This window comes from Acomys minous, assembly GCF_964271855.1.
Source record: "Acomys minous genome assembly, chromosome: 19".
Taxonomy (NCBI): domain Eukaryota; kingdom Metazoa; phylum Chordata; class Mammalia; order Rodentia; family Muridae; genus Acomys; species Acomys minous.
Genome location: NC_140499.1, coordinates 64,756,115 through 64,783,101, shown reverse-complemented (window position 1 = coordinate 64,783,101; position 26,987 = coordinate 64,756,115). Strand labels below are relative to the sequence as shown.

Genomic DNA, 26,987 nt, shown 5'->3' with positions numbered 1-26,987 from the left:
TTTTAACATGGTCTCTTCAACCTCAGCCAACCAGGCTACTTAGAATATCACACTTATTGCATACATGGGGATGACATAGTTATTCCAAGGATGAAAATCTGAGGCAGAGAGGAAAGACCATGAATAAAGGTGCATAGACCCATGCAGGGACCAAGAGTCTGCATTGGAAAAAGACAGCAAGAAGACAGCACATTCAGAGGTCTCTGGCTCTGCTTGTGAGATACCATATGTGAGCTCTTCCACCTGCCTGCCTGTTGTGACAGTCAGGTCCCTGACAGATGAGTAAAACACTCCTTCCATTTTCACGCTCATGGCAGGGATAATAGTGACACAGTTACAAGAGGAAAGAATAGCTGAGTAGAAATTCACACCATCCCTTCAGATATGGACTTAGCTACAGGAAGAATATACACATGGGATGGCCCTTCTTGCTAAACCTTGAGTCCATCTGGAGTGAACTCAAACCCCAGAAAGGAGGGCCTGCCTGTGAGAAAGATTTTGCTTCAGTTCAAGTAGGTAGATCCTTTTGGAATCCTGATTTGGAGGACCAAAGACACAAAGTTGACACTAGATCTCAAAACAGGGAGCCACACTCTTTGAATCCAGGTCTTGAGCCTGGCAACCACACCTTTAATTAGGCCACACCTTCCCTGCAAGACTATCTAAGGCCAGGGAAGAGGGAAGCTTGGGATTTTTGCTTCTTGGTCCCTCTTGGCTAGCAAGTGCAGTCCATCACTGGCATTACAGCCAGCGTCTGCAGGTTTGCAGTGTATACTGAAGACCAGCAGAGACATCGCCTCCTGGACTGAACAGCTAACAGGCCTATTGGCATCTCTGTGCACAGCCAGCGGTCAGTGGATTAGCTTGACTGCAGCCTGTAAGTCATTCTCCTCAATGCCCTTGATCTAGCTTCCTTCATTCTGTGAGTTCTGTTACTCTGAAAATTTCATGATGTCCTTGTTTTTGATAGCTGCAACAGAATTCCATGGTGTAGATGGACCACAGTTTCTCTCTGCATTCTTTGGTTGAGGGACATCTGAATTGTGTTGGTATTTAATGGGAACTGCATTGAATCTGTGGGTTGCTGTGGTAAGATGGCCATTTGTTAATCCTACCTATCCTCAACCATGGAAGATCTTACCATCTTCTCATATCTTCTTCAGTCTCTTTCTTCAGAAATTTGATTTTTTTTCATACAAGACATTTACTTCCTTTGTTATAGTTACATCAAGATTCTTTATGGTTTTTGTGGCTATTGTGCCTTCCCTGAAACGAAAGGGAGGGGCATAAAGAGGAGGGGAAGGAAGAGGATAGACAGGAACAGGGAGGGGGGGAGAGAAAGGGACAGGGAGGAGAGGAGAGGGTAAGGTCCAGTCTAAAGTAAAGAATGTTAATTAACTAATTAATAATAAAAAATAAAGGGACTCTACAATTGATTAAAACACTTTTATTCACTTTCTATTTCAATTGCAAGGCTTTGTCTACAGAGATGTATGTGCCCATGCACACCAGGAAGTGTCTCAGATCCCTGGATGTCCAGTCACAGATGGAAGAAAATCCCTGTGTGTGCTGGGAAGAGTCCACATGTCCTCTGCAAGAGCACCATTGCTTTTATCACCTGAGTTAACTCTCCAGTCCCCACACACTGAGTTATGGGTTGAAAACAACTCTTTGCCTTTTCCTACCTTTAAGAGTACATGTTAATGTTTGTTTTCTCCTTGGTCCTGATCCCTTGGTCATGTGTTCTGCTCAGTCGAATCAAAATAGGTCCCCCGACACCTCCTAAAAACCATCTCTCGATACTGTGTTTCTTGCAAGCACCTAAGTTGCCTCAGTCTTCAAGTCAGTGGACAAAATGAAACAATTCCAGGAAGAAGGCAGATGTTAGGTAGAGCACAGCAGAGCCCTGGGCTACCCACATGGCAATCATTTCCACTTCTTCCAGATGTTTGAAATCCTGAGCCACCAGGCTGTCTTTCCCCAGATCCACTGTAAATGCAGCAGCAATGCCTTGGTGTACCTGGAGGTCACTGGTCACAGCACTGTCTACCCTTGAGGAAGACAGGGCTAGGTCACATCTATCCATGTTCTAGGATCTCTTCAGGCGTTTGAGAGGGGGCTCCAGCCAAGGACCCTGTGCAGAAGCCAGGGACTGGAATGCTTCAGCCAGCAAGTGGGGATGGGCTTCCACCATTTCCTTCCACCCTGAAGTCTCAGAGACCTCGGAAGCATGAACTGTAATGAAATCCAGGGCCTGCATTTTCAGCTCTTGTGCACTGTGGAGGTCAGCCAGGAAGAGAGTATGAGCAGCATTCTCCACTGAGAGGTCCCTGCAGAGGGCGTCCTCACACATGGCCTTCAACTGCTCCAGGCCATACCTGGAGAAAGAGAAAGCAACCTTCCCCGGCCACCCCACCTCCCCCATAACTCTTTTGTGGGGACTGGGGACATAACTCAGTTGGCAAATCAACCTGGACTGTTCCCAGCACACACAGGAGTTTTCATCCATCTGTGACTGGACATACAGGGATCTGAGACACTTCCTGGAGTGCATGGGCACATACATCTCTGTAGGCAGAGACTTACAATGTAATGTGAACTGAATAAAAATGATGAAATCTCTTGTGGTTTTCCATCGTGTTTATGTTCATCGACACCACGTTTAGTCCATCCAGATCTGCTCTGCTGTAAATGACTGTACTAGACTCTTGTCTGCAATCCTAGCATAGTTTTATTAATAGCGCCAGGGGTTGGGTGTCCCTTATGGGATGGGTCTCAGGTTAGACGTCAATGGATGGCCAGTCCCTCCATCTCTGCTCCATCTCGAGCCCTGCGTTTTTTTTAGGGGAGACAAATTTAGGTCCAAACTGTTATGAACCTATTTGATTCAAATAGTTTTAAATGGCAAAGTTAGTTTATGGGTATGATAAATACCTTTGTGGACCTCCAGATGCCTCACTAAGGATAGCCTTGTAGCGGATTTGTGGCTGCAGATAAGCCTCCACTCCAGATGGCACCTTGAATCCTGGTATTTCACCATAAGTAGAGGCATGTTTGTTCAAACCTTCCCTGAACCTAAGTAGGAATGAAGCTACCTAGAGATTTGTGAATGTACTCTGTTTCTTAGAATGAAAGACAGAAAAAATTATTTTCCTGAACTCAATATGAACTAAGAGATAGCTGGATAATGTATAGTTAGGTCAGTGCTAATTGGTAAGTCGTACATTGTTGTAACCTTTAGGCCTTGTCACTCTGAACTCACTGTGACCTTATGATATAAATACTTAGATAAGAAATGTTTAGATTCAAAACATGTAACCTGTAGTATTTTAGAATTAATCTGTTTTCATGATTAATTGTCTTTCTTCGACTATGAGGTAAAACCCTTTTCTCGGACATGTAAGTAAGGTCATCTACAAAAAACGGTGCTAAAATTGGGAAGCTTAACTTCAGTTGACATTAAGATGCCTGACTTCATCCACATTTTCTCTTGAAAGTATGTGTGTAAGTGGTTTGTTTTCTATCTCTTTCTTATTTCTTATTTCCCTGTATATTCACAAATAAGTTAGCAGACCCAGGGCATCAGCTCTCTATGGCTAATAAGCCCAAGTTTACATTAGCTAACTGGAGATCTCCACCAGGAGGCCTATCTATAGATCAAGGAGCCTCCTTTTATGACCCTCCTGAAGTCTCTAGCCAGAAGCCACTTTTAAGGCCTCGGCCATAGGAAAACTGTGGTCAGCTTAAATTCTCCTCCTCAGTCGCAGTACAGCCAGTCCTTAGAGAGGAAACCTTGGGCTCCTTTTCTTCTTCCCTCTTTCAATCCTGATCAGTTGCCTGAGCCATCAGCTCTGACCACCCAAGAGGTAAAGTGAACTGGAAGGGCATCTGCATTCAGCCCCAAAGACGCGACCCTGGACCTCTTCAGAGCAGCAGGTTTGCCTTAACAGCAGAAAATCTTTTTTGTACAAAAGACATAAAAGCATGAATGAGACAAGGTGCACAGATGAAGGTTAGCAGTAGGATATACAAAAATCCAGTGACAGTGGGAACTAAAGATATTAACCACGGGGACCGACTGAATAATCCTTCACACCAGTTGTTTGATTCTTGTCTTTTGTGTTCCTTCCTAAGGAGGTTGATTTTAACTTTTACCAAGAGGTTTCTAATTACATCTTAATGATTGGCATAGAGGCAGCTTTGTTGCCCTAAGGCATTGTTAGTCCATTCTCCTTGAGGAACAGCAAGTGTAAAGCCCGCATGTTCTGCAGAACTCTTTCAGCTGAAGAATCTACTTGATGTTCTAGAAAAAATGATGGCTGGATTTATTTGCTCCAAGTACACAGACACACACAGACACACAGACACACAAAACAAATAAACACACAGACAGACAGACAGACAGACAGACAGACACACACACACACACACACACACACACACACACACACACACACACACACCACAACACATTACAGAACAGCCAGGGCTTTGTGTCTGCACTATACTCAGCTAGCCTATCATTGTAGTCCTAAAATATTCCATCACAGCTGAAGCAGAAGCTCTGAGCCCCTGCTCAGGTGTTCTGCTCAGTCCAATCATGACAGGTTTCCCCAAAGAAACCCGGTTTTGCTGTGTTTGTTAGAAGCACCTAAGTTGACTCTCAATTTCCAACCTATGAGACAAAAATGAAACAATTTCAGCAAGAAGGCACATGTTAGGTAGAACACACCAGGCTCCAGGGCTGCCCACTTGGAGATCATTCCAATATCTTCCAGATATTTGAAATCCGGAGACACCAGGCAGACTTTCCCCAGACTCACTGGAAATGCAGCGGCAATGCTCGGGTCTACCTGGGAGTCACTGGTAACAACACGAGTGGTTGCTTCTAGAAGAAAGATGTAGGTCACAGCTAAGTAGGTGCTGAGATTGCTTCAGGTGCTTGAGAGGAGGCTCCAGGAGAGGACTCTGTGAGGAAAACAGGTGGCTAAGATGGCCTTGTGAGACATGAATTCCTGGCCATTTACCAACAGTCTTTAGTGTGTGAAGCAGGAAGTCTCCCACAGCTCCCCTAGGTCATCTGTCAATGTGCACCTTGGAACCTTGGTTGTAGATGTCATGTTCTCTCCAGAAATGCTGTGGGAGTCTTGAGCCATATCCACCATGCATAGGAGGGTGAGGTGGTCCTCAGGGAGAAGGCGTTCTGCCTGGAACAAGAGGAGATGTCTTTGGATGGACATTTTGAAATCCCAGGTGTTGCCCTGCAGGAACCTAAAGACAGTTCTGCTTCTCAGTCCTGGGCATTTCTCTGCTTAGGGACATGTGATCCAAAAGTGGAACTTCACTCAATCTGGGCCCTTAGGACATCCGAGTCACACAAGGTAGACTGATGGGCAGTCTTTGCCTTTTTCATCAATCCCATTGGGGATGTCCTCTCAAACAAGGTATCAGTTCATGAGTGGCTCCCGGTGAGAAAGTCCCACTTCAAACGGCTTCCTGCAATCCCTCCAGGCAAAAAGAAAAGTTTCTGACAGCCCAAGTGTAGGAAAATTTCTGGACAGGGATCTCTCTTGGGCCAGAGCTCTTGGCTGCGTGGTCCCTTGACATTTCTATCGGTGGTACTTTGAAGTTTAAATCAAGACATGATTTCTCTTTAACTTGTAGGACACAATTACAGGTCCTTTTCAGAATTTTAATGTCTGCTCTATGCTCTGCTTCCACACTGAGAATAGGGAGGTGGGTCTCTCCGTGATTGTGTTTTTTATTTATTCATTTTTATTCACTTTACATCCAGATTGTGGCACACTCCTTTGTCTTCTCCTGGTCTCCCTCTCCCTACCTCCCTTTCTTCCCCTTCACCCACCCCGAATCTTTAGAGAGGGGGAGCCCTCCTTTCGTGCCATATGACCCCAGCCTACCATGTCTCATCTGGACAGTCTGCATTCTCTTTTTTAAAAAACTTTTATTTTATTAATTTATTCATATTACATCTCAGTGGTTATCCCATACCTTGTATCCTCCCATTCCTCCCTCCCCCATATTTCCCCCTTACTCCCCTACCCTATGACTATGACTGAGGGGAACTTCATCCCCCTTTATATGCTCATAGGTTGTCAAGTCTCTTCTTGGTAGTCTGCTATCCTTCGTCTGAGTGCCACCAGGTCTCGCCATCCAGGGGACATGGCCAAAATGAGGCACCAGAGTACGTGTGAAAGTCAGACCCCACTCTCCACTCAATTGTGGAGAATGTCCTGTCCATTGGCTAAATCTGCGTGGGGTTTGAAGTTTATGGCCTGTATTGTCTTTGGCTGGTGCCTTAGTTTGAGCAGGACCCCTCGGCCCAAATCTGCCTATCATAATGTTCTTCTTGTAGGTTTCTAGAACCCTCTGGATCCTTCTACTTTGCCATTCTCCCATGCTTCTCTCATCTAGAGTCCCAATAGGATGTCTTTCCCTCCGTCCCAGTTTCCTGGTAAGTGAAGACTTTCAAGACCCAGCTATTCCACTCCTTGGAATATACCCAGAAGATGCTCCAGCACATAACAAGAATCCTTGCTCAACCATGTTCATAGCAGCCTTATTCATAATAGCCAGATCATGGAAACAGCCTAAGTGTCCCTCAGTAGAAGAATGGATAAAGAAACTGTGGTACATTTACACTATGGAATACTACTCAGCAATTAAAAACAAGGATGTCCCCAAATCTGTGGACAAATGGATTGAATTACAAATGATCATAATGAGCGAGTTAACCCAGAAGCAGAAAGAATCAAATGATATATACTCTCTTATATCTGCATACTAGCCCAAGGGGCATGTCCCAGGAAATAGCATTTCTAATACTTAGGGTAGATAGTACTCTACAATCATTCACAAGAGAGCAGAGCTGGAAGGACTAAATTGGACTTCTCTGAACATAAACTCTTCAGGAACCCACAAGAGATTTCATCATTTTTATTCAGTTCATATTTCATATGTAAGGCTCTGTCGACAGAGATGTATGTGCCCATGCACACCAGGAAGTGTCTCAGATCCCTGGATGTCCAGTCACAGATGGATGAAAATCCCTGTGTGTGCTGGGAACAGTCCACGTGTCCTCTGCAAGAGCACCATTGCTTTTGCCACCTGAGTTAACTCTCCAGTGCCCACACACTGAGTTATGGGAGGTGGGGACAAGACTTTGTCTTTTGCTACCCTTCTGAGTAAATGTTAATGTTTGTTTTCTCCTTTGACGCGACACCTTGGTCATGTGTTCTGCTCAGTGGAATCAAAATAGGTCCCCCGACACCTCCTAAAAACCATCTCTCGATACTGTGTTTCTTGCAAGCACCTAAGTTGCCTCAGTCTTCAAGTCAGTGGACAAAATGAAACAATTCCAGGAAGAAGGCAGATGTTAGGTAGAGCACAGCAGAGCCCTGGGCTACCCACATGGCAATCATTTCAAATTCTTCCAGATGTTTGAAATCCTGAGCCACCAGGCTGCCTTTCCCCATATCCACTGTAAATGCAGCAGCAATGCCTTGGTGTACCTGTAGGTCACCGGTCACAGCACTGTCTACCCTTGAGGAAGACAGGGCTAGGTCACATCTAACCAGGAGCTAGGATCTCTTCAGGCGTTTGAGAGGGGGCTCCAGCCAGGGACCCTGTGCAGAAGCCAGGGACTGGAATGCTTCAGCCAGCAAGTGGGGATGGGCTTCCACCATTTCCTTCCACCATGAGGTCTCAGAGACCTCAGAAGCATGACCTGTAATGAAACCCAGGGCCTGCATTTTCAGCTCTTGTGCACTGTGGAGGTCAGCCAGGAAGAGAGTGTGAGCAGCATTCTCCACTGAGAGGTCCCTGCAGAGGGCGTCCTCACACATGGCCTTCAAGCGCTCCAGGCCATACCTGTCAGCAGCTGCCAGCACATCAGGGGCCAAGCTGTGGAGGTTTGGTGCCTTCCCCGTGTAAATGAACCCCATCATCTCCTTGAAGACTTGAGGATCCATGTCCTGGATTTCAATTCGGTGTTTTTGTTTCTCCTTCATGTCATGTTCAAACATGGCTCTGAAAACCGGAGAGCGAGCCCCTAAGATGGCCTTGTGAGCCCGGAATTCATGACCAGCTACCAACAGGCTGCAGTCTGTGAGATGGGAAGTCTCCCACAGCTCCCCTAGGTCAGCAGTCAATGTGCACCTTGGAACCTTTATCGCAGGTGTCCAGTCCTCCTCAGAAATGCTATAGGTGTCTTGGACCATGATCACATTGCAGAGCAGGGTGAGGTTGTTCTCAGGGAGAAGGTCTTCTGCCAGGGACAAAAGGAAATCTTGAAGGATGAACATTTTGCATCCCCAGTTGTCGCCAGGAAGGAACTTGAAGACCCGTGGGCTACTCATTCCCATAGTTTTATCTCCTTCGGCATTTATAATACAAAACTGGAACTTTGCCCAAACTGGGGTCTTCGGACTCCTGAGCAACACCAGGTAAACTGACACGTAATCTTTGCTTTCTATGTCAATGCCTTTGGGGTGAACTCTCAAACACCATTTCCGGTTGTCATTGGCTCCTGATGAGAATGTTCCACTGAAAATGGGGTCCGGCATTCCCTCCAGGCAATAGGAGAAGTTGTGGATGGTCCACCTGTAGGAAATCTCCTGTACAGCAATATGTGTGAAGCCCCGGGTCGCGACTGCCTTGTCCCCTGACATTTCTACTGGAGACAGTTTGAGGTTCAATTTCTATCCAAAGCGAAGAATTAAGATATGGTTTCTCTTCTTCCTGTAGGACATAAGAACAAAACTTTTCAGAATTTTAGTGTCTCACCTCCACTCTGTTCCCCACTTGCTGAGACTAAAAATTTGTGTGTCTCTGTAAATATCTACCGAGATTTCATTATTATTTTTAGACAAGACCGTCAGGGCCCCTAGGGACTCTTACATTACTCCATTTCTTTCTCTGTACTGAATTAGTTAAATTGGGAACTAGTTTTGCCTATAATACACAACTTTTTAAGTGTTTGGGAAATTTTTATACATTCTGGTAAAAATATTTATGTATATTTAAATTTTTTCACTTGATAACCCAATTGTAGCCCCCTCCCTCATTTCCTCCAGGCATCACCCTAACACCTTTGCCCCTCGATTTCCCTATCCAAGTCCTCAGAGAGGGGGAGCCCTTCTCCCCTACCAACTGACCCCAGCCTATCAGGTCTCCTCAGGTCTGCCTACATCCTCTTCCTCTTCAGCATGGTAGAGCACCCGGCCACAGGAAAGTCATCTAAGTACAGGCAACAGACTCCATGGCAGGAACAGGCCCAGCTCTACTTATTATGGGCCCCATATTGAGATGGAGATGCCCATAGGCTACCTCTGAGTGGGGTGCCTGGCTTTTCTCCATGCATGGTCCTTCTTTGGTGCACAGGAATCTGCAGGGGCTATGGGCCGAGATTTCTTGATTCTGTTAGTCTTTTATAGAGATCCTATCCCATATGGATCCTTCTATCCCCAACTCCTCCGTAGCACTCCCTGCACTCTGCCCTAAGTTGGGCTGTGAGACTGAGCTTCTGCTTTGGTCTCCTGATGGGTAGAGCCAGGGAAACAACGCTCTGCACAATAGCCACAAAACCATAAAGAATCTTGATGTAACTGTAACCAAGGAACTAAATGTCTTGTATAAAAAAAAACCATAAATCTCTGAAGAAAGAGACTGAAGAAGATATGAGAAGATGGAAAGATCTTCCATGCTTGAGGATGCATAGGATTAACCAAGAAACAATGACCATCTTACCACAGCAACCCACAGATTTAATGCAGTTCCCATTAAATGCCAACACAATTCTATACAGCTCCTGAAAAACCAGCTCTCAACTTCATTTGGGACAACAACAATCCAGAATAGCTAAGATAATCCTGAACATGAAAACATTTTCTGGAGGGACGGTGGTCCCTGAACTCAAGATGTACTATAGAGCAACAGTCATAAAAAGTGCACGGTACTGGCATAAACACAGACAGGGGGATCATTGGAATCCAATAAAAGATCTAGAAATACACTCACACATATAATTTTTGAGGAAGAAGGCAAACAATACAATAGAAAACAGAAAGCACCTTCAATGAATGGTGCTGGTCTAGTGCATGTCTACATGTCAAAAAAGCAAACAAATATGTTCCATGATGTTGGATTCAATGTGATCCCTGAGATGGTGAACTAGAAAATCCTGTCTGAGATCCCATTTTGGTCCTTGAGATTGTGAACTGTTTATACTGCCTCTGATCCCATTGTGACCCCTGAGATTGTGAAGTATAAAAACACAGGATTTAATAAAGTTAACCCTAGGTCAATGGGTGGAGCAAGCAAGCAGCTGACGGGGATTAAATGTAGGCGAGGTTTTGAGTAGAGGAACAATTAAGATAGCTTTCAGGATAACAGGATCTTGGGATTTTAGCTTGAGCTCCTTGGACTTTGGTGCTTGGCCTTTGGAAGCTTTTGGACTTGGGTTTTTAGGTATTTTCTTCCTGGGCAGTCAGCTGAGCTAATGAGACTTTGGGACCTTTTCCATCAGGAGGTGAGCTGAGCAGGAATGTTAGCCGACTGCTTTCTCTGCCTCTCTGAGCTAGCAGGTTTTTCACCACAGCATCTGTCTCCTGTGTCTTTATTGGTAACATAAAGTGATCTGGGAATTTCACTGAATCCATCCTAGATCCATAGTTATTACAGCGCAAACCTCAAGTGCCAGAGCACAAAAGACATTATCATAAAATGAGGAACACCAAATCTATTAAAAGAGATAGTGTGGAAGATCCTTGAACTCTTTGGCACAGGAGACAACTTCCTGAAGAAATACCAACTGCCCAGACTCTAAGGTCAACAATTAATAAGTGAGACATCATTAAATTGAAAAGTTCCTATGAGACAGAGGCCACTGCCATAAAACAAAACTATAGCCTACTGTCGGAGAAAAGATCTTCACCAACTCTACATCCAACAGAGGGCTAATATGCAGTCCAGATAAGGAACTGAAGAAATTGAACACCAAAAAAGCAAATAATCCCATTAAAATATTGGGTACACAGCTGAACAGTAACCTCTCAAGGAAAAAATATGAAATTTCTAAGAAACACTTAACGAAAGGCTCAACATCCATAGCCATCAGGAAAACACAATCAATACCTCTCTGGGATTCCATCTTACACCTTCAGAATGGCTAAGATCCAAAACTCAAGACAGAGCACATGCTGCCAAGGATGTGGAGAAAGGGGAACTCTCCTTCATTGCTAGTGAGAGTACAAACGGGTAAAACCATTTTTGAAATCATTCTGGCACTTTCTCTGAAACTTGGGAACAGCACTCCCTCAATACCCAAGCATACCACTCCTGGGCATATATACCAAAGATGCTCTACCATACACCAAGGACATTTGTTCTACAGTGTTATTTGTAATGGCCAGAAATTGGACAATCCAGATGTCCCTCAACCAAAGAATGCAGAGAGAAACTGTGGTCCACATTCACCATGGAATTCTATTGCAGCTATTAAAATCAAGGACATCAGGAAAATTTCAGAGTAACAGAACTTAGAGAATGAAGGAAGCTAGATCAAGGGCATTAAGGAGAATGACTTACAGGCTGCAGTCAAGCTAATCCACTGCCTGCTGGCTGTGCACAGAGATGCCAATAGGCCTGTTAGCTGTTCAGTCCAGGAGGTGATGTCTCTGCTGGTCTTCAGTACATACTGCAATTCTATAGACGCAGGCTGTAACACCGGTGATGGACTGCACTTCCTAGCCAAGAAGGGCCAAGAGGCAAAAATCCCAAGCTCCCCTCTTCCATGCCCTTATATAGTCTTGCAGGGAAGGTGTGGCCTAATTAAAGGTGTGGTTGCCAGGCTCATGACCTGGATTAAAGGGGTGTGTCTCCTTGTTTTGAGATCTAGTGTCAACTTTGTGTCTTTGGACCTCCAAATGAGGATTCCATATGGATCTGCCTACTTGAACTGAAGCCAAATCTTTCTCACAGGCAGGCCCTCCATTCTGGGGTTTGAGTTCATTCCAAATGGATTCAAGGTTTAGCAAGAAGGGTCATCCCATGTGTATCTTCTTCCTGTAGCTAAGTCCATATGTGAAGGGATTGTTTGAATTTCTACACAGCTTTTCTTTCCTCTTGCGATTGTGTCATAATTATCCCTGCCATGAGTGTGAAAATGGAAGGAGTGTTTTACTCATCTGTCAGGGGTCGGACTGTCACAACAGGCGGGCAGGTGGAAGATCTCACATATGGTGTCTCACAAGCAGAGCCAGAGACCTCTGAATGTGCTGTCTTCTTCGCTGTCTTTTTCCAATGCAGACTCATGGTCCCTGCATGGGTCTATGCACCTTTATTCATGGTGTTTCCTCTCTGCCTCAGATAATCATCCTTGGAATAACTATGTCATCCCCATGTATGCAATAATTGTGATATTCTAAGTATCCTGGTTGGCTGAGACTCAAGAGACCATGATAAAAACTGTCAGATTCCATTTTGTTAGAATCATCCTTAAACCATCCCAAAGACCACAAACCCTGGAAAAATTCCTTGCTGGAGGGTCAAACTGATCTACACTGAGCTGCAGTCTATTTGTACTTTTATTATGTTTGATTCAATGATGTCATAACTGCCCCTTTGCCATCTACATACTGGATGACACTTTGCATGTGCACTAAACACTGCCATGCACACTTTCAAGACCATCCAGATATGTTTGTCAGCAAAATCACTTGAGTCTGAGCTGACCACCATGGTTTACCATCCTCAGCACTCTATAAGCTCATTGTGGTTTTCTTTCTTTACATATGCAATACAAATTTGCCTCCAGGATCATTGAGATTCTGGACTAGCACCCTGCCTGAGCTCTGCAGCAGACACCCTGTGGGGGACTTCACTGCCCCACTCCTCACAGCTGCTGAGGGTCCCACAGATCTTACCATTCCAAACCATGCCCTTCTTCATGACTGCTTGCAGTGGGAGTAGGACTTCTCTGATTCTTCTGGCTGCTCCTGAGACCCTCTGCCTACTCCTGTGTTACCTCACCCAGCCCTGGTGTGATGGGTTATGCCTACTCTTAGTGCATTTTGTCATGCTGCAGTCAGTTGGTGTCCCTGGGAGGCATACTTTGTTTGGAAGAAAAGTAGGAACAGTAGGTTTAGAGGAGAGGGGAAGTAGAAGGGGCAGAATCTGGAGAATCTGAGGGAGGGGAGGCTGCAGTCGGGATGTACTGCTTGAGAGAAGAATAACGAAAAAGGAAAAGTAAGTTACCTCACACAAAAAGAACCAGGCCAGACTGTTTTAGCACAGAATTCGCCAAGACTTCCAAAGAACAGGTAGCACCAATACTCCTCAAATAATTCCACTAAATAGCAACAGAAGGGCCATTGCCCAATCTGTTCATGACATCATTGTTACCCTCATTCCCAAACTACATAAAGACCCAACAAAGAAAGAGAATTACAGACCAATTTCCTTTATGAAAAATTATTCAGAAGTACTCAATAAAATACTCAAAATCCAAACCCTAAATCACATCAAAGCTCATCCACCATGTTCACTTAGGCATCATGGCAATGATGCAAGATGGTTCAACATGCAAAAATCAGGACATTGATTCTACTGTATAACCAAATTGAAAGATGAAAGCACACATCACCTCATTAGATGTAGAAAAGGCCTTTGAAAAAATCCAACACCATTTATTAGAAACATCCTGGAGATATTAGAGACACAACAACTGAGCATAATAAAGCAGGATCCAGCAAGCCCACAGCCAGCATCCCCATAGAATAGAATTCTTGATGTCTTCTTCAAAAGAGCAATGAGACAACTGAAGGAGATAAAGGGCAAACAGATTGGAAAGAAGAAGTCAAAATATTCTTCTTTGCAGATGATATGACGGTAGATCTGTGAACCTAAAAATTCCACCTGGGATCTTCTACAGCTAATAATCACTTTCATCAAGTACCTGGATACCGAAGTACTCACAAAAGTCAGCAGAGCTCCCATATAAAAATGATAAACAGAATTAGAAAGAAATCCAGAAACCCACCTTTCACAATACTCTCAAGGAATATAAATTTCTTGAGCTAACTTTAGCCAAGCAATCAAAGGACTTATAAGACAAAAATTCAAGTCTTTGAAGAAAGAAGTTGAAGAAGATATAAGAAGATGGAAATATCTCCAATCCTCACAGATCAGGAGGATTAACCTAGTAAAAATGACCACCTTACTAAAAACAATCTACACACTGGATGCAATCCCCACCAAAATGGCACCACAACTCTTCACAGATCTTCAAAGACAGTTCTCAATTTCATATGGAAACCCAACAAAACACAACAACAAAAATGATAGCTAAAACAATCCTGAGCAATAAAACAACTCCGGGATTTCTCCTCATATCTGATTTCAAGTTGTCTTATAGGGTTACAGTAATGAAAACTGTATGGTATTGGCCTAAAGCAGACATATTGATCAATGGAATGGAATTGAAGACTGAGACATAAACCTAAATATGTATCTATGGACACCTGATTTTTCATAAATAGGCTAGAAATACATACTGGAAAAAGAGACAGAATATTTCACAAATGGTGCCAGTTTAACTTGCCTTCCTTTTTTAACGTACTGGAAAAAGGACAGAATATTTCACCAACGGTGCCATCTAACTTGCCTTCTTCCTCCTGAACCTCCTGAGCATAGAGGTAAAACAACAACAAGAACAACAACAACAACAAAAACCACCAAAAAGAACAACAATAACAAAAACAAAAAACAAACAACAACAACAACAAAAAACCTTAAGCCTTAGTCAAAATTGGAGGGTTCTGCAGCAGGGAGGTAGAAATGCTCCAGCCCAGGGAAAGTGTGTAGGGGATGTGTGCACACTGCAGGGGTCCGCTCCTCTGCTTCCATTGGTTCATGGGGAAATCCTTCAACTGTGACTTAAACAGCAGGTCATTTACACAGTGTGTGTGTGTGTGTGTGTGTGTGTGTGTGTGAGAGAGAGAGAGAGAGAGAGAAAGAGAGAGAGAGAGAGACAGAAAGAGACAGAGAGAGAGACAGAGAGAAAGAGAGACAGAGAATACAAAACAATGAGGGCTTGGAGTGGAAAAAAGAGAAATAGGAAAGGGGAATCTTTTTTTTCATTTCTCTGACTGCTTACAGTATTCATAGAGGTCCCAAATACTATTAGAAACTAAGATACCATTTTGAACTTATTATCTGACGGGAATTCTGGCCAAGTTCAATCACAAAAGTGAATAAATTTAGGGCCCATCAGTGTTCTTTAAACAAGTCCCAACTGTTTGATTTACCAATGAAGACTCAGGAGCCAGATGCTGGGGTGAAAGCCTGCTAGCTCAGAGAGGCAGAGAAAGCACCCAGCTGACCTTTCTACTCAACTCATGTCCCAGAGGAAAAAGCCAAAAGCTAAAAGCCAAAATCCCCCAAAGCTCTTCTTTAGCACTCTGCCTTAAATACTCCTTAACTCAGTGCCCCTCCTTTCTGTTTAATCCCTGTCAGCTGGTGCTGCTCCACCTCTTGACCTAGGGTTAACTTGACTTAATCCTGTTACAGAAAGCAATTGGAGCCAGGCATGGTGGTGCAAGCCTTTTGTTTTGTTTTGTTTTTGTTTGTTTGTTTTTGAGACAGGGTTTCTCTGTGTATCCCTGGCTGTCCTTGACTCTCTTTGTAGAGCAGGCTGGCCTCCAACTCACAGCAAACCACCTGCCTTTGCCTCCCTAGTGCTGGGATTAAAGGCTTGCACCACCAAGCCTGGTTTGGCACATGCCTTTAATCCCAGCACTTGGGAGGCAGAGGCAGGCAGATCACTGTGAGTTTGAGGCCAGCCTAGTCTACAAAGTGCCAGGACAGCCAAGGCCACACAGAAAAACCCTGTCTCAAAAAACAAAAAACATCAACCAAAACAAAACAAAAAACCCAGGAGGACCTAGAAAAGCTGTGATAGTACAGGCAGCTCTGGAGGGAGGAAGAGGAGGAGGTGAAATAAACCCACCCACTTGTGCCCATGGAGACTGCAGAATTGCATCTCCAAAGGTGAGGGGATGAGGTCAGGTGAAGAAGGCTGGCCATGAACTTAAAGAGCATTGGTGCACGTACCTCTGCCTCAAAGAGGGGTGTCTGAGGCTCAACAGTCACTTCCTGGGATTCAGAGAAACATTTACACCCACCAAAGCAGAAACTTATCTGGCTGCCACGGGTGAAGAAGTGGGTGATAAGCAGTTGGTGAGCCAGAAGGGGAGCCTGTGGGTGGTGGACTGGAGGTGAGGGATAGGGTCCCAGGGCAGCTCAGACCCCAAGGAGGAGCACAGGAACCTGGAGAGCCTGCCTGAGTCATAGGACCGAAGTGTCACACCTCAGGTGGAAGTGTACACTAGCAGCTGGGAACCAAGAAATCCCACAAAGCCACACAGCACAACAAATCTCACCAAGAGGTTTACTGGGAGGGAGGAACCCAGGAGGATGGCTGCCTCTCCTCAGGCAAGACACATCAGAGATCAGAGAGGAGACAGGGCTTGTATAGGATGTCCTGAGAGAGGGGAGCTTTCCAGGTAGGGGACTGCTGGGATTTCAAGTCCAGAGCTTGGTCTTTTCACTGTGTAGGGTAGGCGCTAGGTCTGGCCTTTAGGGGAGTTTGAGTGTTCTTTGGATGGAAAATGGAAGTTGGAGGTCCTCAGGCATGGGTCCTGGCCACCCACTGGCTTGAGGGCCTTAAAGATAATACTTTCTGCCCTGGGATCTGACTCCAGGGGCCGAACAGATCCCAACACCTCCCAAAGACCCCAGCTGCTTGACTGAGCTACAGGTTTTCACTCTGCCTAACTAGGCCAAGTTTCTAACAATTCCTGAAAAAACCACAAGTTATGGACAGCTCATGGGCAGCTAATCAGCTTATAGAAGAAAATGGCCAGATACCATGTTTTTATTACTTCGTGACCTTGGTAAAAATGCACAGCTGTCCCCATGCAATCAAATTAAAAGCCAACACCTGAGTTAGAGCCAAAATTTCAGTGACTCAAAAGTCCCCAGTAACCAAACAAACAGCCAGTCTTGAATCCCCTGGTACACTCTGACTCAATTCTGTTCTCACAGGTCCCTCCAAGTGTCTATAAATTTAGCCTGCATGCTCATTTCGGGGAGAGGGTCGCCCTCCAGTGCTAGATTAAAAGCACTCTTTGACAGGAACTCTGGTGCCCCATATTTGACCACGACCCCTTGATGGGGAGGCCTGGTGGCACTCAGAGGAAGGATAGCAGGCTACCAAGAAGAGACTTGATATCCTATGAGCATGTACAGGGGGAGGAGGTCCCCACTCAGTCACAGACATAGGGGAGGGGAGTAGGGGGAAAGTGGGAGGGAGGGAGGAGGAAAGGGCAGATACAAGGGATAGGATAACAATTGAGATGCAATATGAATAAATTAATAAAATATTTTTTAAAGGGTAAAAAAAAACCACTCTGTGTTTTCGAATACTGCCTTGGAGCCTTTCTTCAGCAGACAACTCGCACCCTAACACTTTGCATTAGACACTTCAGCTTTTTCTACTGCTATTAATCTTCGGTTTGGTCTCATCATTGTGTTCCTGATTTCCTGGATATCTCATGGAACGAGTCTTTTAGGTTTTAATGTTTTCAATGGAAATATATATTTCTTCTATCAAATGTTCAGTGCCTGAGGCTCTCTCTTCTTCTCCCGCATTCTGATGGTGATGCTTGTAGCTGTAGCTTCCCTTCACTTACCTAGACTTTTGACTTCCAGAATTCCCACTTTCTTCTCTTTATTGTTTCTATTTATATTCTCAAGCCTTATGTAGTTTCTCCTTTTTTCTTTAGCTGTTTGTATTTCTTGGCTCTCTTTAAGAAATTTGTTCATTTTTCCAGTTTTATTTTTGTTTTTGGAGACAGGGTTTCTGTGTGTAGCCTTGGCTGTCCTCGAATTACTTTGCAGACCAGGCTGGCCTTGAACTCGTAGTGTTCCACTGCCTCTGCTGCCCAAGTGCTGGGATTAAAGGCTTGCGCCACCACTGTCCCGCTCATCTTTAATTTTGTTTCTTTAAGGACTTACTGACTTTTTTGTTGTTGTTGTTTTTGTTATTTGTTTGTTTGTTATGAGACACGGCTTCTCTGTGTGTAGGCCTTGCTGTCCTGGAACTCACTTTGTAGAGCAGGCTGGCCTCAAACTCACAGAGGTCAGCCTGCCTCTGCCCCCAAAGCGTTGGGATTAAAGGCTTCGGCCACTACAACCCGGCTTGTCTTTTCTCTCGTTTCTCTAAGGATTTATTCACTTTCTTCAAACCTCTGTCATCCTCATGAAGTTCCTTTTAAGGTTTATGTCTTGTGCCTCAGCTGTGGTGGGTATTTGGGGCTTGGATCTAGAGCAGCAGAAGAGAGGAAGATGACAAGCAGCTTTCCTGGCAGGTTTGACCTGTGGGTTATCACGGAGCGATTGCGTTTGTGGCTGGAATAGAGCCATGAGTGGAAAAGAGGGGGTTTAAAGGGGGTTGTCTGTGGGATCCACAGGAGATGTAGGCAGGGGGTGGAGGAAGGAGGGCTGCACATGGTGTCCTGTCACAGCTATGGGGGTGAGACTGGGGGACTGGATTGGCACGGAAGGGGGGAGCGATGAGAACCTTCAGTTGCCTCACCTGTTTCCCTGCCCTGCTCTGCTGCCCTGTTCCTAGTGAAGGCCTGCCGTGTTGGGGCTGGGATGATGGGGGGTGTTGGGGTAAGGAAGACTTGGGGAGAAGATCTGTGTGACCCATTGGAAGGGCGGGGGACAATGTGGTCAGACAGGAAAGAAAGACCAGAGAAGAGTTTCTGCTACAGAGATGCGACAGATCTCCCTTCCAAGGGCATCAGAGAGGAGAAGCCCTACTCCCCTCCCAACTGACCCCAGCCTATCAGGTCTCCTCAGGTCTGCCTACATCCTCTTCTTCTGCGGCATGGTAAAGCACCCGGCGATGGGAAAGTCATCTAAGTGCAGGCAAAAGAGTCCATGGCAGGAACAGCCCCAGCTCTACTTATTATGGGCCCCATATTTAGATAGAGATGCAATAAGCTACCTCTGAACTGGGTACCTGGCTTTTCTCCATGCATGGTCCTTCTTTGGTGCACAAGAATCTGCAGGGACCATGAGCCCAGATTTCTTGACACTGTTAGTCTTTTATAGAGATCCTGTCCCATATGGGTCCTTCTATCCCCAACTCATCCACAGCACTCTCTGTACTCTGCCCTAAATTGGGCAGAGCTTCTGCTTTGATCTCCTGATGGGTAGAGCCAGGGAAACAACGCTCTGCACAATAGCCACAAAACCCACAAAGAATCTTGATGTAATTGTAACAAAGGAACTAAATGTCTTGTATGAAAATAAAAATCAAATCTCTGAAGAAGATATGAGAAGATGGAAAGATCTTCCATGGTTGAGGATAGGTAGCATTAACAAAGAAACAATGGCCATCTTACGACAGTTACCCACAGATTTAATGCCGTTCCCATTAAATAGCAGCACAATTCTTTACAGCTCCTGAAAAAACAGCTCTGAACTTCATTTCGTAAAATAAAAATCCAGAATAGCTAAGACAATCCTGACCATGAAAACGTCTCCTGGAGGGATGGCTGTCCCTGATCTCAAGATGTACTATAGAGCAACAGTGATAAAAAGTGCATGGTACTGGCATAAACACAGACAGGGGGATCAATGGAATCCAATCAAAGATCCAGAAATACACTCACACATATAATTTTTGAGGAAGAAGGCAAACCATACAATAGAAAAAAGAAAGCACCTTCAATGAATGGTGCTGGTCTAGTGCTTGTCTACATGGGGAAAAAAATGCAAAGAGATCTAGTCCACGATACTGGATTCAATGTGATCCCTGAGATGGTGAACTATAAAATCCTGTCTGAGATCCCATTTTGGTCCTTGAGATTGTGAACTGTTTATACTGCCTTTGATCCCATTGTGACCCCTGAGATTGTGAACTATAAAAACACAGGATTTAATAAAGTGAACCCTAGGTCAATGGGTGGAGCAAGCAAGCAGCTGACAGGGATTAAACTAGGTGGGGCTTTGAGTAGAAGAACAATTAAGATAACTATCAGGATAACAGGACCTTGAGATTTTAGCTTGAGCTCCTTGGCCTTTGGTGCTTGGCCTTTGGAAGCTTTTGGACTTGGGTTTTTAGATATTGTCTTCCTGGGCAGACAGCTGAGCTAGTGAGACTTAGGGACCTTTTCCATCAGGAGGTGAGCTGAGCAGGATGGTCAGCTGGGTGCTTTCTCTGCCTCTCTGAGCTAGCAGGTTTTTCACCACAGCATCTGTCTCCTGTGACTTTAGTGGAAAAATAAAGTGATCTGGGATTTTCAATGAGAACATCCTATATCCATATTTATCACAACGCTCAAAACTCAAGTCCAAGAGGAACACTATATCTATTAGAAGAGATAGTGTGGAAGATCCTTGAACTCTTTGGGATAGGAGACAACTTCTTGAAGAGACACCAACAGCCCAGACTCTAAGAGCAACAATTAAGTGAGACATCATTAAGTTGAAAGTTCCTATGAGACAGAGGCCACTGGCAAAAAACAAAACTACGGCCTACTGTCTGAAAAAAGATCTTCACCAACTCAACATCCAACAGAGGGCTAATATGCAGTCCAAATAAGGAACTCAAGAAATTAAACACCAACAAAACAAATAATCCCATTAAAATATTGGGAACAGAACTGAACAGAAACCTCTCAAGGAAAAACTATAAACTTTCTAAGAAACACTTAATGAAAGGCTGAACATCCGTAGCTATCAGGAAAATACAGTCAATATCACTCAGGGATTTTTCCTTACACCTCTCAGAATGGCTAAGACAAAAAACTCAAGACAGAGCACATGCCCATAAGAATGTGGAGAAAAGGCAACACTCTTTCATTGCTAGTGAGAGTGCAAACTGGTACAACCATTTTTGATATCATTCTGGCACTTTCTCTGAAACTTGGGAACAGCACTCCCTCAATACCCAAGCATACCACTCCTGGGCATATACACCAAAGATGCTCTACCATACAACAAGGACATTTGTTCTACACTGTTATTTGTAATGGCCAGAAACTGGACAATCCAGATGTCTCTCAACCAAAGAATGCATAGAGAAACTGTGGTCCATCTACACCATGGAATTCTATTTCAGCTATCAAAAACAAGGACAGCATGAAATTTTCAGAGTAACAGAACTTAGAGAATGAAGGAAGGTAGATCAAGGGCATTAAGGGGAATGACTTACAGGCTGCAGTCAAGCTAATCCACTGACCACTGGCTGTGCACAGAGATGCCAAGAGGCCCGTAAGCTGTTCAGTCCAGGAGGCGATGTCTCTGCTGGTCTTCAGTATACACTGCAGACCTGCAGAAGCAGGCTGTAATGCCGGTGATGGACTGCACTTGGTAGCCAAGTGGGGCCAAAAGGCAAAAATCCCAAGCTCCCCTCTTCCATGCCCTTATATAGTCTTGCAGGGAAGGTGTGGCCTAATTAAAGGTGTGGTTGCCAGGATCAAGACCTGGATTAAAGGGGTGTGGCTCCCTGTTTTGAGATCTAGTGTCAACTTTGTGTCTTTAGACCTCCAAATCAGGATTCCATATGGATCTACCTACTTGAACTGAAGCCAAATCTTTCTCACAGGCAGGCCCTCCATTCTGGGGTTTGAGTTCATTCCAGATGGACTCAAGGTTTAGCAAGAAGGGCCATCCCATGGGTATCTTCTTCCTGTAGCTAAAGGTCCATAAGTGAAGGGATGGTGTGAATTTCTACACAGCTACTGTTTCCTCTTGTGGTTGTGTTACAATTATTCCTGCCATGAGCTTGAAAATGGAAGGAGTGTTTTACTCATCTGTCAGGGGTCTGACTGTCACATTATGGTGGGTGGGTGGAAGAGCTCACATATGGTGTCTCACACGCAGAGCCAGAAACAACTGAATGTGCTGTCTTCTTCGCTTTCTTTTTCCAATGCAGACTCTTGGTCCCTGCATGGTTCTATGCACCTTTATTCATGGTCTTTCCTCTCTGCCTCAGATAATCATCCTTGGAATAACTATGTCATCCCCATGTATGCAATAAGTGTGATATTCTAAGTAGCCTGGTTGGCTGAGGCTGAAGAGACTGTGTTAACAACGGTCAGACTCCATTTTGTTAGAAACATCCTTAAACCATCCCAAGGACCACAAACTCTGGAAAATTTACTTGCTGGATGGTCAAACTGATCTACACCAAGCTACTGTTGGTTTCACCCTTGTTATGTATGATTCAATGGTGTCATAACTCACCCTTTGCCATCTACATACTGGAATACACTTTGCATGTACACTAAACACTGCCATGCACACTTTTAAGACCATCCAGATCTGTTTGTCAGCAAAATAACTTGAGTCAGAGCTGGCCACCCTGTTTCACCATCCCAACCACTCCATAAGCTAATTGTGGTTTTCATCCTTTAAATATGCAATACAAATTTCTCTCAAGGATCATTGAGATTCTGGACTGGCCCCCTGCCTGAGCTCTGCCACAGACACCCTGTGGGGGACTTCACTGCCCCACTCCTCACAGCTGCTGAGGGTCCATATCCATATCCATGTGCGGTATCCATAGCAGATGGGAACAGTGGGCAAACGAGGCTCCCACAGGAGGTCTGCTGCAGAGGTGGGCATGACACTCTGGCACTGGGTCTGTGAAGAGTGGGGAAGGTCTGCAGCAGTCTGCCTGGTTTCCTGGCAGACATGGCATGGATCCATGTTTCTCAACACTTTCCGGGGGTGTCTAATGACCCTTTCAAAGAGGTAGAATATCAGAAATCCTGCATATCAGGCATTTTCGTTATGAGCCATTGCAGAACCGTATTACAGTTGCGAAGTCGCCAGGAAATAATCTAATGGTTGGGAGTCACCATAACGTGAGGAGCAGTATGAAGAAGTTGCAGCTTTGCTGGGTGTGGTGGCTTCCTTGACCTCCCTGGCCCTTCCTTCCTTACCATGAGCATGGTGCTGAGGTGCATGCCTTTAATTCCAGCACCCAGGAACATATAAGCAAGGCAATCTCTGTGAGTTCAAGGCCAGCTGGTTTACAAAGTGAGACCCAGACAGTCAAGACTACACAGAGAAACCCTGTCTCAAAAAAAAAAAAGTATTGTAGCAGGGTAAACAGATGCAAAGTTTGGGCAGAGCTCAGAGAATCTTTTTTTTTTTTTGAGACAAGGTATCTCTGTGTAGCCTTGGTTGTCATGGACTTCTTTGTAGACCAGGCTGGCCTCAAATTCATAGATACACCAGCCTCAGTCCCCTCTGAGTGCTGAGATTAGAGGCGTGCGCCACCTCACCAGGCTCCTGGAAGAGGGGGAGGAAGGATTGAAAGGGTCAAGTGGTCAAGGACACAAAAGGAAAACCTACAAAACAGACCTGGGACCATGGATTAGACCTAGACCCACACACAGGTGTAACAGGTACACTTGGTCCTCATGTGGACTCTAACAGGAGGAGTGGGGACTGGCCCTGACTGTTGCCTGCTTTTGGGTCCCTTTGCCCTAAGGGGACCACCGACCACCTTGTGTAGTGTCAATAGAAGATGCCACCAGGTGTACTTGACATGCCAAGGTGGGTTGATACCCATGGGAGGTCTCCTCTTCCCTGAAACGAAAGGGAGGGGGCATAAGAGGAAGGGAAGGGAGGGGAGAGATAGGCACAGGGAGTGGGAGAGAGAAAGGGACAGGGAGAAGGGGAGAGGGTAAGGTCCAGTCTAATGTAAAGAATGTTAATTAACTAATTAATAATAAAAAATAAAGGGACTCTACAATTGATTAAAACACTTTTATTCACTTTCTATTTCAATTGCAAGGCTCTGTCTACAGAGATGTATGTGCCCATGCGCTCCAGAAAGTGTCTCAGGTCCCTGGACGTCCAGTCACAGATGGATGAAAACTCCTGTGTGTGCTGGGAACAGTCCACGTGTCCTCTGCAAGAGCACCATTGCTTTTGTCACCTGAGTTAACTCTCCAGTCCCCACACACTGAGTTATGCGTGGAAAACAAGTCTCTGTCTTTTCCTACCTTTAAGAGTACATGTTAATGTTTGTTTTCTCCTTGGTCCTGATCCCTTGGTCATGTGTTCTGCACAGTCGAATCAAAACAGGTGCCCCGACACCTCCTAAAAACCATCTCTCTGTGCTGTGTTTCTTGCAAGCACCTAAGTTGACTCAGTTTTCAAGTCAGGGGACAAAATGAAACAATTCCAGGAAGAAGGCAGATGTTAGGTAGAGCACAGCAGAGCCCAGGGCTACCCACATGGCAATCATTTCAACTTCTTCCAGATGTTTGAAATCCTGAGCCACCAGGCTGTCTTTGCCCAGATCCAGTGTAAATGCGGCAGCAATGCCTTGGTGTACCTGGAGGTCACTGGTCACAGCACTGTCTACCCTTGAGGAACACAGGGCTAGGTCACATCTAACCATGTTCTAGGATCGCCTCAGGCGTTTGAGAGGGGGCTCCAGCCAAGGACCCTGTGCAGAAGCCAGGGACTGGAATGCTTCAGCCAGCAAGTGGGGATGGGCTTCCCCCATTTCCTTCCACCCTGAGGTCTCAGAGACCTCGGAAGCATGAACTCTAATGAAACCCAGGGCCTGCATTTTCAGCTCTTGTGCACTGTGGAGGTCAGCCAGGAAGAGAGTGTGAGCAGCATTCTCCACTGAGAGGTCCCTGCAGAGGGTGTCCTCACACAAGGCCTTCAAGCGCTCCAGGCCATACCTGTCAGCAGCTGCCAGCACATCAGGGGCCAAGCTGTGGAGGTTTGGCGCCTTCCCCATGTAAATGAATCCCATCATCTCCTTGAAGACTTGAGGCTCCATGTCCTGGATCTCAATTCGGTGTTTTTGTTTCTCCTTCATGTCATATTCAAACACGGCTCTGAAAACTGGAGAGCGAGCCGCTAAGATGGTCTTGTGAGCCCGGAATTCATGACCAGCTACCAACAGGCTGCAGTCTGTGAAGCGGGAAGTCTCCCACAGCTCCCCTAGGTCAGCAGGCAATGTGCACCTTGGAACCTTTATCGCAGGTGTCCAGTTCTCCTCAGAAATGCTATAGGTGTCTTGGACCATGGTCACATTGCAGAGCAGGGTGAGGTTGTTCTCAGGGAGAAGGTCTTCTGCCAGGGACAAAAGGAAATCTTGAAGGATGAACATTTTGCATCCCCAGTTGTCGCCAGGAAGGAACTTGAAGACTTGTAGACTAATCATTCCCACAGTTTTGTCTCCTTCCGCATTTATAATCCAAAACTGGAACTTGGCCCAAACAGGGGTCTTCGGACTCCTGAGCAACACCAGGTAAACTGACACGTAATCTTTGCTTTCGATGTCAATGCCTTTGGGGTGAACTCTCAAACACCATTTCCGGTTGTCATTGGCTCCTGATGAGAAAGTCCCACTGAAAATGGGGTCCGGCATTCCCTCCAGGCAATAGGAGAAGTTGTGGATGGTCCACCTGTAGGAAATCTCCTGTACAGCAATATGTGTGTAGCCCCGGGTCGCGACTGCTTCCTCCCCTGACATTTCTACTGGAGACAGTGTGAGGTTCAATTTCTATCCAAAGCGAAGAATTAAGATATGGTTTTTCTTCTTCCTGTAGGACATAAGAACAAAAACTTTTCAGAATTTTAGTGTCTCACCTCCACTCTGTTCCCCACTTGCTGAGACTGGAAAGTTGTGTGTCTCTGTAATTATCTACCCAGATTTCAATATTAATTTCAGACAAGACCGTCCGAGCCCCTAGTGACTCTTACATTACTCCATTTCTTTCTCTGTACTTAATTAGATAAACTGGGAACTAGTTTTGCCTATAATACACAACTTTTTAAGTGTTTGGGAAATTTTTATACATTCTGTTAAAAAACTTATGTATATTTAAATATTTGTCACTTGATAACCCAATTGTAGCCCCCTCCTTCATTTCCTCCAGGCATCATCTTTGCCCCTCGATTTCCCTATCCAAGTCCTCAGAGAGGGGGAGCCCTTCTCCCCTACCAACTGACCCCAGCCTATCAGGTCTCCTCAGGTCTACCTACATCCTCTTCCTCTTTAGCATGGTAAAGCACCCGGCCACAGGAAAGTCATCTAAGTACAGGCAACAGACTCCATGGCAGGAACAGCCCCAGCTCTACTTATTATGGGCCCCATATTGAGATGGAGATGCCAATAGGATACCTCTGAACTGGGTGCCTGGCTTTTCTACATGCATGGTCCTTCTTTGGTGCACAGGAATCTGCAGGGACCATGAGCCCAGATTTCTTGGCTCTATTAGTCTTTTATAGAGATCCTGTCCCATATGGGTCCTTCTATCCCCAACTCCTCCATAGCACTCCCTGTACTCTGCCCTAAGTTGGGCTGTGAGACTGAGCTTCTGCTTTAATCTCCTGATGGGTAGAGCCAGGGAAACAACACTCTGGAGAATAGCCACAAAAACATCAAGAATCTTGATGTAACTGTAACCAAGGAACTAAATGTCTTGTATGAAAAAAAAAACCCATCAAATCTCTGAAGAAAGAGACTGAAGAAGATATGAGAAGATGGAAAGATCTTCCATGGTTGAGGATAGGTAGGATTAACCAAGAAACAATGGCCATTTTACCACAGCAACCCACAGATTTAATGCGGTTCCCATTAAATGCCAACACAATTCTTTACGGCTCCTGAAAAACCAGCTCTCAACTTCATTTGGGACAACAAAAATCCAGAATAGCTAAGACAATCCTGACCATGATAACATCTTCTGGAGGGATGGTTGTCCCTGATCTCAAGATATACTATAGAGCAACAGTGATAAAAAGTTTGTGGTACTGGTGTAAACACAGACAGGTTGATCAATGGAATCCAATAAAAGTTCTGGAAATACACTCACACATGTAATTTTTGAGGAAGAAGGCAAACCATACAATAG

General features: G+C 45.1%; 2 protein-coding genes across 2 annotated transcripts; both read right to left on the bottom strand.

Moving 5' to 3' along the window:
* Positions 1-7,598: 7,598 nt before the first annotated feature.
* LOC311589811 (speckle-type POZ protein-like) lies at positions 7,599-8,687 on the bottom strand (the record flags this gene model as incomplete). The annotated part of the gene is made up of 1 exon (XM_084768468.1): positions 7,599-8,687. One exon carries the CDS (start codon positions 8,685-8,687, stop codon positions 7,599-7,601), a length of 1,089 nt encoding a protein of 362 aa, XP_084624594.1.
* Positions 8,688-24,514: 15,827 nt separating this feature from the next.
* Positions 24,515-25,603, bottom strand: LOC311589810 (speckle-type POZ protein-like; the record flags this gene model as incomplete). The annotated part of the gene is made up of 1 exon (XM_084768467.1): positions 24,515-25,603. One exon carries the CDS (start codon positions 25,601-25,603, stop codon positions 24,515-24,517), a length of 1,089 nt encoding a protein of 362 aa, XP_084624593.1.
* Positions 25,604-26,987: the final 1,384 nt, after the last annotated feature.